The 12,840-nt window shown below is 48.8% G+C and overlaps 1 protein-coding gene across 4 annotated transcripts in view; it reads right to left on the bottom strand.

Moving 5' to 3' along the window:
- Positions 1 to 12,840, bottom strand: part of PTP4A3 (protein tyrosine phosphatase 4A3) — a 193,828-nt gene that overhangs the window by 33,862 nt on the left and 147,126 nt on the right. For all 4 annotated transcript variants that reach the window (XR_014961468.1, XR_014961469.1, XM_085604825.1 and 1 more), the window contains exon 5: positions 4,979 to 5,053. Coding sequence is in view for 2 of the 4 variants with exons in the window: in XM_085604825.1 (XP_085460951.1) it covers positions 4,979 to 5,053 (75 nt within the window). In the remaining 2 variants the exon portion in view is untranslated. The remainder of the gene's footprint in view (positions 1 to 4,978; positions 5,054 to 12,840) is intronic.

The raw sequence follows: 12,840 nt of genomic DNA, 5'->3' as shown, positions 1-12,840 counted from the left end.
TATTCACCTAGCAATGCCAGCTTTAGAGATGGCACAGCCCCTTTTGTGGTTTGGCAAATGCTACAAAAAAGTTGAGTACACTTTCTAAAGGGATTAATTCTATTACTGTAGTGCATAAGTACTCTATTAACATTCAGGGTCTGAAGGTCCCCTTCTGCTATATAATCAGACTGTGGGAAGACGACATGCAGCTTAACGATCTGGTTTATGTGTAAAGGAGCAATAACCATGGCCAGAAATTTGGGTTTGGCACAAGCAGCTTTAGGTTTGTGAACCTAAATGAATAGTTCTTGGGTTGCAAGAGCCTGAAGCTCACCAATTTGTCAGGGTGGCATGTGTCCTAAAAAAAAGGACCGTCCAAGAAATCTGCAGTTGACAGGAGTGCTGTTGTTCAAAAGAAAGACCCAAGAGACACGAGAGCCACATTGAGGTTCCAGAAAGGTGTCGGAGCAGTCTTTAAAAGTATTGCCTACTTCAGACTGTCCATGAAGGCATTGATGAAAGGTTTTTAAACAAACATCCATGACCAGTTCATCCACAGTCCATTGCCCGTGGACCACGGGTGTGGGTAACCGGAGGATAAGGTTTGGCACTTTGGGTTTTTGGGAGTGGAGACCAGGTCTATTGTTGGAGTCTCCCACCGCTTGAAATACTTGTGAATTACATCTTGGTGGAGTTCAGGAATTTGTAAATGTGTCTTGCTGAGCAGGTACACAAAGTTGTGCCCCACTCCTGGAAAATGCTCCACCAACAGGTGAATGCCGTTGCAGATTTGCCCAGTGTCAAATCTTTAGTGCTAAAGCAGAGAGCTGAAAGGTAGTGGGTGTCTCCCAGCTTCCGGCTGAAGACTATGGCAGAGATGTTATCAGTTTTCTCCCATGTAAGTGAGAGGAACACTTTCAAGGCTAGTCTGGAGCTTGAAATTCCAGATAGTTTGAGGCACACCTGCTGCTGCGGGGCAAGAATTCAGATAGTCATCTCGCAGAGGCAAGCTCCCCATCCCATGAGACTTATCGGTGGGGATAGTCACTTGCAGAAAGGAGTCTGAAAGGGTCTCCCAAACAGATTTTTGCTATTCTACCAAAAGCTGAGAGTGCTTGACCCTGGTTGTTACTAACAGTAGGTCCGCCGGATGCCCTTTGGCTTGTGCCCACTGCCTTGTGACACATTCCTGAAGCAGTTGTATATGAAATTTGGTGTGCAGTACAATTGCCATGCATGAAGCCATCATCCCCAACAGTCAGGACAGCTCAAACAGTAATAATACAATGTTTCTTGAAAAGAAGCAGAAACTATTGGCATGCCATCATCCTCTGGTCATTGGGGAATGCACTGCCTGCCATTCCACTGAAGACTGACCTAAATAAATCTAGGCTGAGAAGTAGGAGACAATGCTTTGAGTGTGTGCTAGGCATTTTCGGACGCTGCTCTCCAGTCACACAACTATGGGAATTTCTGCACCTGTGCACTGCTACCCCGCTGGGCACTTTGTGAACATCTTTGAAGCTGTAGTGACTCCGAAGGCTAACACCTTGAACTGGTAGCATCATCCACAGTGGATCCAGAAGGAACGTATTTGTCTTTGAGATGCAGTGCTTGCATGAAGTTGCCTAGGAGTAGCTGGGGTGAAATCTTGCAGACTAACCATGTGGAAGTGTTTAGAGACAATGAACATGTTCAATGCCAGAGGTCAAGGAGTGGCCAGAGAACCATTCTTTTTGGGTAAAAAAGTACAGGACCTACACTTCAGTGCAGTGTTGGCATGCAGGTAGTGGTTCTATTGTGCCCTTTTGTAAAAGCAACTGAACCTCTTTCTCCAAAAGGCGATGGTGGTTTTAACTCAGTGAATGGCAGTAGGGTGATATATAGTTGGTAGGGGTTGAAGGGTGATGTGAAATGTGAGGCAGTAACCTTCCTGTTCAATGGGGTGTACCCATCATATATCATGGGGGTTGAGATAGGAGACACCCAGCTAAATGAACCACGTCTCGTTTGCAGGTATCTCGGGTGCCTGCACTTATGTTCAAAAGCGGTTGTCTCTCTTCCGAACAAACTTAAGTCATTCCAGACTTGCTGAGATCACTCATTTATTTCGTGCTGCCAGGGGACAAGATGCATTTGGACCTGGAAGGTCATTGATCACATGATCACCTTTGAAATCATTGAACTAAAAAAATAGAAAGTGAAAACGGACCTAGTCTATGTTTTAACTGGGCCAAAGAAAATACAAAATGAAAGTCGTCGTAATTAATAACTCCACAATAATTAAAGCCTCATTCCATAGTTATAATTTATTATCAGTTAACTATTGTTATTTTGTGTAATCTCGATTTTTTGTCATGTTATCATGGACATGGTAAAAAGACTTCGTATACTCGTTCATGTTACAATGGCCAAGCTGATCTATTGGTGGGTTTTAATGGTACTGTAAGCCTTAAACCATGCGGTCAACCATAATTTTTGGGGTGAAGCTTTATTGCTCTGGTACCTAAAGACTTGGGGTTCCTAGTCATAGGAGGGTCTCATTCTGATAATCTGGGCAAATAATGATGCTACTAAAAGGACTCCGAATATTTGTCCATGTACAGGCCAAGGTATGGTTGTTTGGTAATAGGGAGTAAGTTTCTTAATCAATTTAGAACTTATAATGGACTATAGTAGTCCTATTACATATTATCAAGTCACGTCCTGGCTCTTTCAAGGTTCATATGCAAATTATTCACAATTCATGCTTTTGAATTTATTACCAATAGTTACAATAAACCTGTGCGATTGTCAAAACGCAGGTCAAATAATGCCCATTAATCAATAGACATAGTTCTCTCAGTCAAACAGAATGTAATATTGGCTATATTAGTCTATTTCCATAATGTCAGTGGTATGCTAGCAACATTATCAAACATTTCATTACAATAATGATTGAAAGTTCTGGTATTCATGGCTAAAGGCATTGAGTGGTACATGTCCATGTGTATTCATACTGCCTTGTGATGAAAAATAAAGTTGACCACTGTACTGTGCTGGTTATTAAAACTTGTGATCTAAGTTATGATCAAACAACAAGACAGCAAAGAAGATACCAACAAGATAGTAAAGAAATGCACTGAAAGATTTCCACAATTCATACCAGAGGGAGTATGGAAGTTAGCAACTATATAACTGGACTCCATTCTTCTTCGAGTTCAGTCTCTACCTCTAAGATTTTTATTTACACAATCTCATTTTCTCAATGACCTCATAGTCGTCCAATCACTGTTGTGCATCTCCATATATTGTTTCGCAGTGCTGTAATTTGAGTCCTTATTAGTGATGGCCCTAATGTGTTCAAGTACTTTTTTTTACTGCAAAAACCGTACTGCATACAAAGCATTTTTACAGAGGCAAATGAGAAAACCACAACTTAATATTTACATTTTTTTGGGGTTCGATTTTTTGCTCATGGCCCAAATCTTGTAAGTCATACTCTGCTACACCGGTGCTGTACTTGCAGGCCTTGAAATGACCAACGATGAAAAAGCTTTCTCAGTGTCAGCCAAAAGGAGGTTGTAATACTTTGTGACTATGGACTAGTTACTTTGTGGGATGGACTCTTCTTGTACGTAACTAAAGGGTTTTGTTCCCATTGCTTCGCTCCGTGAATCATCGCCTTTTAAGATGTTCCAATGCTTGTGTACCGTGTTGTATGTTCTAAAAGTGAACGGGATTAGGAACCATTTCCAAGGTATTTATGTCATTATGTTCTCCATCTCGTGTTTATATACTCTCTCCGATGCTTGTTCGAATATCCTCGGCCTTTAAATCTGCATAAAATTTCAATTTGCGTTGAAAAGTAACCGGATTTGGAGCTACAGTTGTGTTTTGCATGCAAGAACTCACTGTAGGGGAAAATGCTCCTAAAGGTGGGTGGACAGCTGCTTAGTGCATGCAAAGTAGAGTTGCCAGCAGTCAGTCTTCTGTATAAAGTGTCCACACTATGATTTTGATTGATGGCTAAATGGACAGCTACGAACTCAGAGGTGCGACTAGTTTTCATAGTAGGAGCTAAATTGAAGTCATTTTGGTTTTAATGACCAGGGGAATTTTTTGAGTTCGGTTTCCAGACCTTTCATATAAGGAAAACATAGTCAATGTATTGCAGCCATACTACAAAGGTTATTGGGGTACATTTCCATGTTTTGTGTCCAGACCATCTTTCTCTTCCTAGCAGCTCATGAACAAATTCTCCCAGCTGGGAGAAGACAGTGCCCATAGTATTCCCTTAGATTTGTTTGTAGTGTTGGTTCTCGAAGAAAAATATGTTCGTACCTAAGAAGAGTTAGATTATATCTAGTAACATATGTTTAAGAAAATTCATGCCCCCCCACCCCTAAGAAATATCTGCCAACACAGAAGTCACAGTGTCCGATGCTTGTATAAAAAGGCATCTACGTACACTGTTACTAAAATATGCCCATCATCCCAGAAATGTTTTGGATCTCTTACAAAAGGAAACAGAAGGTGTAAACTGGCACAAAGAAAACACTTCATATGTTCATCATTTTTTGTTTTTTATTCACAAAGGTTGTGTATGATCACAATCCTTTTGGGTTGAAACTAGACTTGTCCCCTGGTAGCAAGGATTAAATGAGTTACCAGCAACTCTGGCCTTGTGTGCTCTGAGCGACTTACGTGTTTGTTTAGAAGAGAAACACCATGGTTAAATGAATATAAATTCATGATGTGCTGAATAAAAGCAATGTTAAGAAAACTAATGCTTGGTTTGGAGGTCACAGGCTCAAGTCCCACAGTGGGGAAAAAAAAAGCTTCTCCAAATAAACTTCATCTCAAATGGCAGAGGAAGAACTCATGCCGCCCTTTAGATGTATTAACTGCTCCTTGGCATTCAGAGAGTGTTCCGTGCCCTGGGATATTTATGTTGTGACTTGTATGGCTGGCTCGCAACTTGGCACACAGCAAAAGTTTACTACAGGGCACTTACTGTCTTATGAACTGGATGGCGTCTTCGTACTTCATGCCGCTCTCAATCAGGGCGAGTGCGACAAGGACAGGTGCTCTACAAATAAAAAGGAGGCAGGTGATTTGGGCAATCAGGAAATAGAGTATAAAAAAAAAGTATCGTGAACAGGCAAGCATGCTCAATATAACATAATGCTTGAAAAATAAGGTGTATTCTGGGTAGCTAGCGATCTAGATGGATGTGAAGACCTTGCTTAGCACCAGATAGGGAAGAAAGGGAGATTCCTTCGAACACCCCAGATTACATTTTTATGGTGGTGGGGGGGGGGGAAGGGGTGTTGGTGAGGGTGTCTACACCTGTCCAAAAACGAGCCATCTCTGATCAATAAGCTGTCTTGGTAGCCGCCTTTCCATATGCTCCCCTTCAGAGTGTTTCCAAAAAATAATAAGCATTTGCAATGTAATAGGTCTCACATTTACGAGAATTTGAGCTATTGGCATTGTAAATGACAATGCTTTTTATTTAAGAGCTGATTTTAAAACAGATAAAAGGCAGTCTCATTTACAATGTCGATAGCTTAAACTCTCGCAAATGCGATACTTCTTGCATTGCAAATGCAATCTTGCTATAAAAAAAGCATTATGAGAGTGCGTGTCCTGCCTACAACAGTAGGCAGGACCAAGCTATTTGAGAAAATAGTGCTTTGAGGCTGTAATTAAAGCCTACCAAGTAAAAACACACGTAACGGGGTGTCGCCATGGGAGGATACAAAATGAGACAAGGTGGTACTAAGGAGGGACTACTAAGCCTAATAATCAATGAACAACCACAGTTTACAGAGGACAAAGACAAGCCAATGAAAAATATGGGCGGAGCTTCAAGCCCCTACCTGAATACAGCACGCCTCGGAAAGCAGCGCATGCGCTTCCCAGGCTCGACCTAAAAAATGAACACTGCCAGCCTGGTGTTTGGCTCTTTGTTTATACTTCGGAGTGGTGATGTAAACAGGAAGTAGTGAAACATGGAGACATGGACAATACAGAGGAACGGGACAAAAGAAAAGGAGAGGGTGAAAAACAAGTGACAGTATAGAAGAGAAAGGAGATAAAGACTAACAATAGGGCAAGGGATGAGCAAGAGAAAAGGACCAGAAATAAAGGAGCTGTGTCCATTACCGCAGAAATGCAGTGATAATTTGAAGGTAGTAGTAGACTTATTAGAGCTCTAGGTTAGCTGCATCCATCAGCACTGGCAATAACGCAATAACGGTTGTCTTACAAGTGCTGCAGCTGGCATCCTCAGAATCTAGAGCACATCAACAGAGCACGTGCACCGACTAGGGGCACCCACCAACCACTGAGCATGTACACCAGCTACTGAGCGCACCCACCAGCTACTCAAATACATTTAAGGATGTAAACAAAATGTAACAAAGTTGTCAGTGCGAGAAAGGAATAAGGAGATATGGACGAGTGCGAGAAAATAGGACAAGAGTCCGGGGGAGGGGCTAGAGAGGCAAGCATGAAATGGAGGGAGGAGATTAGAAGCGAGGGCTTGAGCTAGAAAGAAAGACCTGAAAGCAGGGGGAACAGCTATCGCAGTAGGAATAATAATGTTCTCCAGTGATCTATACATCATGTGCCAATCAAAATGAAGAACCTACCATTTGCCCATTTTCATTGAGGAACACCAACACTTTGCTTCAAAGTTTTCGAAAAGGTCCACAAAAGCCCTGTCAGTATGAATGTGACTTTCAGCAGATGGCTCATGCCTTTAAAGGCACAAAGATGGAACACACTCTGGCCGATTAACAGCAGTTCTGATTAAATGAAGCATTTCACCCATCCATTTCTGCTGTTGTCAGTTGAATGACGCTTCTCAAATCGGTGTAACAATTGCACGGATATGCAAACCAACTGCTTCAATAGCACAGCCACTCAATAGTTATGCTGTACATTTCTTCACCAGTGAGGCAAAATGTTTAAAACAGCATTTGGGAGATGAAAAGCAAAGGGAAAGCAAGCAAAGTATGAAAACATTTAGTCTCCCTCCATCATTGTGTTCTGTGCTTTGGTACTGTAGTCAATATTTCGTTACTGCCATCATGGTCGTTCTGCCCATTGTCACTGTAGTGTGTACCTTGTTTTTGCCTTTACTGTTCCGCGCATTGTTAGTTTAGTTTGTGCCTGTTACTGTCATCACTGATGTTTTCTGTGCCCGGTTATTGCAGTTGCTCCTTGTCCGTTGCTCTAATTTGGGTCTCTCTGCCTCTGTGTAGCAAGCCAGACAGCTGTTCCACCGCCAACTTTCCCACTGTTTCTAATCCTCCCGCTCCCCATCACCCAGTGCCCCTTCCTCCTCCAAGGATCTACTTAATGGAGGCCGTAGCACAGCGTGCCAAAGGCAAGTCAGTCTGCTCCAGGTCTATGTCCAGCGCCAAAACCCCTGGTTCGTCCACCCGGTGCAGCTACACAGCCACAGATCTCGGAATTCCAGGCGCATTGACAACAACTGCTGCACATCTCCACGCACCACCAAATGCAAATGCCAGCAACTACAAAGAAAGTGATGCACCAGCAAAGAGACAGGAGCCCATAACACCCTCAAGACAGCCCTCAAACATTACCACCGCCTCCTGAAAGAAACAAAGAACGCCCTAGCAGCCCACATAGAAACCAGCACAAACCGCAGCAAGGAGCTTTTCACCATAGTGGAGTTCTCCATCCCACAGCCACCGGGAAGGACATCACCCCCTCCCAATAACTGACACACCCTGTCGAACAAGTTACTTGCCTTCGGTAACGATACATCTGTAAGAAAAATCAGTTAGTTAGATTCCTCACCTTAGAATATCCCCAGGCGTCAGGCTGGATCTGGAAAGATTATGTGTCAGCAATACCCTTGCGCGTCGCTAGGCGTCGTCTGCGGCTCCGCGTCCGTCGTTGTGCGCCGGGATGACATTGTCGGAGTACTTAGACACCGCCCTCGAGCGCTGACGTCAGTTCTTGTACATAGCTTTCAGCGCCATGAACGCAGAGCCATGCAAGAGACCGACACTGCTGCCAAAACATTCTAGGGCCCTGAAAGGGATAACCTCAACCCTAGATATAACTAATGTTTCTTACAGATAGAGCGTTACCGAAGGTAAGTAACTTGTTCATCTGAAAGAAACAAGTTAGTTAGATTCCTCACCTTAGAATAGATACCCCAGCAATACCAACCCCGGTGGTGGGTCTGCGAACCAAGATCACACCAGAAAGTCCTGGAGAACAGAACGGCCAAAGAAGCCGTCTCTCCAGACTTGGCTGTCCAGGCAATAATGTTTAACAAAGTGTGCAGTGAGGCCCACGTTGCTGCCTGACAGATGTCCTGCAAGGGGAATCCCCAGCCCAGGGCAGTCGCCGCTATGGCCTGAGTGGAATGGGTCCTCAGCCCTACAGGAGGTTCCTTTTTAGCCAAGGAGTCAAGCTTTGATACACAAAACAACCCACCGAGAGATGGTCCACTTGTGCACCGCCCGTCCCTTCTTAGCGCCCACGTAGCCAACAAAGAGTTGGTAGTCCACCCGGAACTGCTTGGTGCGGTCCAAATAAAAGGACAGCGCCCGTTTTGGGTCCAGACAGTGGAGCCGCTCTTCCCCTTTCGAAGGATGCGGAGGCGAAAAGAAGGTGGGCAACGTAACAGACTGCCCGATGTGAAAGGCAGTTACCACCTTAGGGAGAAAGGAAGGACGAGTCCTGAGAACAACTTTGTCCGGATGGACAGAAAGAAAAGGAGGCTTAGAAGAGGGAGCCTGGAGCTTGCTCGCCCTTCTAGCAGAGGTGATGGCTACCAGGAAAGCAGTCTTAAGCGTCAAGAGACGAAGGACAATTATGAAGTGGCTCAAAGGGAGCGCACATTAGAAACGTCAAGACTAGATTCAAATCCCACTGAGGCATTACGAAATGGACAGGAGGAAACATGTGAGTAATGCCCTTAAAGAAGCGAGAAACAGGGGATTTGAAAAGAAGTCTGATCAGGAAGCCGTAAGAAAGCAGAAATAGCAGAGAGCTGACCTTTTAGGGTGCCCAGAGCAGAGCCCTTCTGGGCCAAAGAAAGAAGAAAGAGGAGAACCTCACAAAGAGGGGTGGAAAGGGGATCCACAGCCTTTGCTGTGCACCATGCCACAAATTTGTTCCACCTGCAGGCGTATACCGATTTTGTGGAGGGACGCCTGGCTGCCAGAATCACATCACAGACTTCAGGAGGCAAGTCAAATGGCATCAACTGTCGCCGCTCAATCTCCACGCACGGAGGTGGAGACTGGACAGGTTCGGTAGAGGACCGTCCCCTGCTGCTGCGACAGATGGTCGTCCTGAAGAGGCAGTCGTATCGGGGGATCGATTGACAGACTGAGTAGCTCGGGATAACAGTACCTTTGTGTCCAATCCGGAGCCACTAAGATGACTTGGGCCCGGTCGTGCCCGATCTTCAGCACTCTGGGCAGAATTTGTATAGGCGGAAAGGCATACAACAGACCGCAACTCCACTCGCGACGAAAGGCGTCCCCGAGCGAGTGCCACCTTGGAAACTCCAACGCGCAGAACTGCTGACATTGCGCGTTCTCTTCGGTGGCGAATAGATCTAACCAAGGCTCTCCCCACTGCCGAAAGAGGCCTTGCGCCACGTCCGAGTTTAGACGCCATTCGTGATCCATCATGCACCAGCGGCTGAGTTAGTCTGCCCTGGCGTTCAGAGAGCCTGCCAGATGTTGAACCACCAGGGTGATGGCCTGATGTTCCAGCCATGTCCAGAGGCACAGAGCCTCCTGACAAAGGGTCCACGACCCCACCCCGCCCGGTTTGTTGCAATACCACATGGCGGTGGTGTAGTCCGTGAACACCTGCACCACACTTCCCGGGACAGTGGGAAGGAATGCCTTCAGTGCAAGTCAGATCGCCCTCAGCTCCAGAAGGTGGATATGGAGCCGGGACTCCACAGGAGAGCAGAGGCCTCTGATCTCCGCCTCTCCCATGTGGCCTCTCCATCCCAGGAGGGACGCATCCGTCACCACTACGTACTCCGGTTGGGGTAGGGAGAGGGATCTGCCGCTGACCCAATCGCTGTCCGCAAGCCACCACTGCAACGGTCCTGCAGTGCCCTCCGAGATCAGTACGTGGTCGGACAGTTTGCCTCGATGCTGGGCCCACTGAAACTTCAGGTCCCACTGCAGAGCCCGCATTCGCCATCTGGCATGATGCACCAACAGGATGCATGAGGCCAGCAGACCCAGAAGCCGCAGCACCAACCTGACCGAAACCCGGGATAGAGGCCAAAAGATGGGAATCAGAGCCTGAATATCCATGACCTGCTGTTCCGGAGGATAAGCCCGGAACTGCGCAGAGTCCAGAACTGCCCCGGATAAGGAGGAGCTTCTGGGAGGGACTCAGATGCGACTTCGGCACATTGATTGAGAACCCCAGCAAATGCAGGAGGTCGGCCGTAGTCTGGAGGTGGTAGAAGACTGCCTGGGGCGAGCCCGCCTTCAACAACCAGTCGTCGAGATAGGGGAAGACTGGAAGACTGGAACCCCTAATCTGCGCAGATGAGCTGCGACCACTGCCATCACTTTCGTGAACACCCGAGGGGCACTGGTGAGGCCGAAGGGGAGCACGGTAAACTGAAAATGCTCCTGGCCCACCGTGAACAACAGGTAACGGCGGTGGGCTTGTAGGACGGGGATGTAGAAATAAGCGTCCTGCAAGTCCAACGCTACCATCCAGTCTCCAGGGTCTAGGGAAGCCAGAACCTGAGCTAAGGTGAGCATCTTGAACTTCTCCTTGCGGAGGAAGGCGTTGACGCTCCTGAGGTCCAAGATAGGGCGTAGGCCCCCTTTGCCCTTCTCGGGAACCAGAAAGTAGTGGGAACAACAACTACGACCTACTTCTGGACCAGGAACGCGCTCGATGGCCCCCTTGGCCAAGAGGGCCGTAACTTCCTCCTGTAGAAGTTTCAAGTGATCCCCCGACATGCGGTGGTACTGCGGTGGCATGGCTGGAGCGGTCGCCTCGAAGGGGAGGAAGTAGCCCCTTCGGACGATTTGCAGCACCCACCTGTCCGATGAGATGGAATGCCAGTGGAGCAGGTGATGGCGAACTCTGCCTCCCACTGGCGTGGAATGGGCCTGAAAGCACAGACTAGGAGGGCTTTGAGGCAGATGCTGCCGGGGTAGATGTGGACTGACCGGCACATTGTCCCCCTGTACCGCCTCGGCAGAATCCACGTCGAGGTTGGTTCTGCGGTCTGTGGCTAGACGGACGTGAGGGGGCGTTCTTTCCTTGGCCACGAAAGGGGCGAAAAGTGGACGTTTGCGGGCGCGGGCTGAGAGGCCCAAGGACTTGGCCGTAGCCCGGGAGTCCTTAAAGCGCTCCCGCGCACTATGCGCCTTGTCGTCAAAAAGGCGACTGCCATCGAAGGGTATCTCCATGAGGGTGCTCTGGACATCCCCTGAAAAACTCGTAGACCGCAGCCAGACGTGGCGGCGGAGCGCCACTGTGGTCGACATTGCTCTACCCAGCGAGTCTGTAGTGTCTAGTCCACATCTGATAGCGTGCCGCGCTGCATCCTGCCCCTCGGCAAGAGCCTGGGCGAGCCGTGTCCGAGCCTTCTCCGGACACTGGGGCAGCACATCCTCCACCGTATCCCACAGGGAGTGGGAGTAACGGTCCAAGAGACAAGCGGTGTTAACAGACCGCAGTCCCAAACTAAGGGAGGAGAACAGCTCCTTACCAAACTGCTCAAGTCTCTTGGATTCCCGATTCGGGGGAGCGGACGGGAAGGAGGTCTGGGAAGTCGAGGCCTGGATAACTAGGCTCTCAGGCGTAGGGTGCAGGGACAGAAAGCTGGGGTCGCCCGGTGCAGGGCGGTGGCGCCGGGCTATGTTCCGGTCCACAGGAGGTACTGTGGAGGGCTTGGACCAGGTGCCCTTCAGAACGTCCAGTGGTGCTTCATTAAACTGCAGCAGAGGCTCCGAGGAGCTTGCTGACGGTTGGAGCACCTCGGTGAGGAGGTTAGTCCTCACAGCCACAGCAGGCAGCTCTAGACCAAGGGCTTCAGCCGCGTTGCGCAGCACCACAGAAAAAGCAGCACCTTCCTCCAAAGCCACGGTCGGAGGAGAGATGAAGCCAGTGTCAGGGGAGGTATCAAGACCACTGGCATCCCCAAACTCATCTTCCCAGAGGGTCCTCAGACCCCTCCCAGTCGTCACCGTCATCCGATTCCTGGTAGACAGGTGGAATGACTGGAGCCGGGCGGAAGATGAAATTGCCACCCATCGGCGTCAGACGCGGCGCCGCCCGGCACCGCGTCTGCCGCCAGGCCCGGACTGAACCAGGGAAAAAGTCGTCTGAATGCGGCGCCGAAGGTGGTACCGGAGTCGGCGCCGGCAGGAGGGGGCAGGGGTGGTCGTGAGGTCGTCCGGCGCCAACTGGGAGCCAGGCCTGGATCCCACGGGGACCTGCAGCGTACCGCAGTCGGCGACGGTGCTGGGGCCGGGGCCGCCGGCTCGCTAGGCCTCCCAGTCGAGCCCACGGGGCCAGAAGGCATGCAGACAGGCGTCGACGGCGGAGCCAGGCCCCTCATGGCTGAGAGGAAGGCACGGACCTCTGCCGGAGTCGCGTCGGTCCCAGGGACCGGCGGGTATGGGGACGGACGCGACTCCTGCGGCTCTGACGGAGCCGAGCGGGTGGCACCACCCGAACCCTCAGCCGAGTCACGTGACTAGCGAGGGGTGCCTAAAGAGCGATGTCACCTGTTGGACTTCTTACTATGCTTCGACCTACCCGAAGACTTGGAACCAGACGAGTGGTGGAGCCGACTGCCGGAAATCCTGTAGCTTGCAGGAC

Source organism: Triturus cristatus, chromosome 5_1 (genome assembly GCF_964204655.1).
Source record: "Triturus cristatus chromosome 5_1, aTriCri1.1, whole genome shotgun sequence".
Lineage (NCBI taxonomy): Eukaryota > Metazoa > Chordata > Amphibia > Caudata > Salamandridae > Triturus > Triturus cristatus.
The sequence above is the reverse complement of the archived record's forward strand: the minus strand, read 5'-3'. Positions and strand labels throughout refer to the sequence as shown.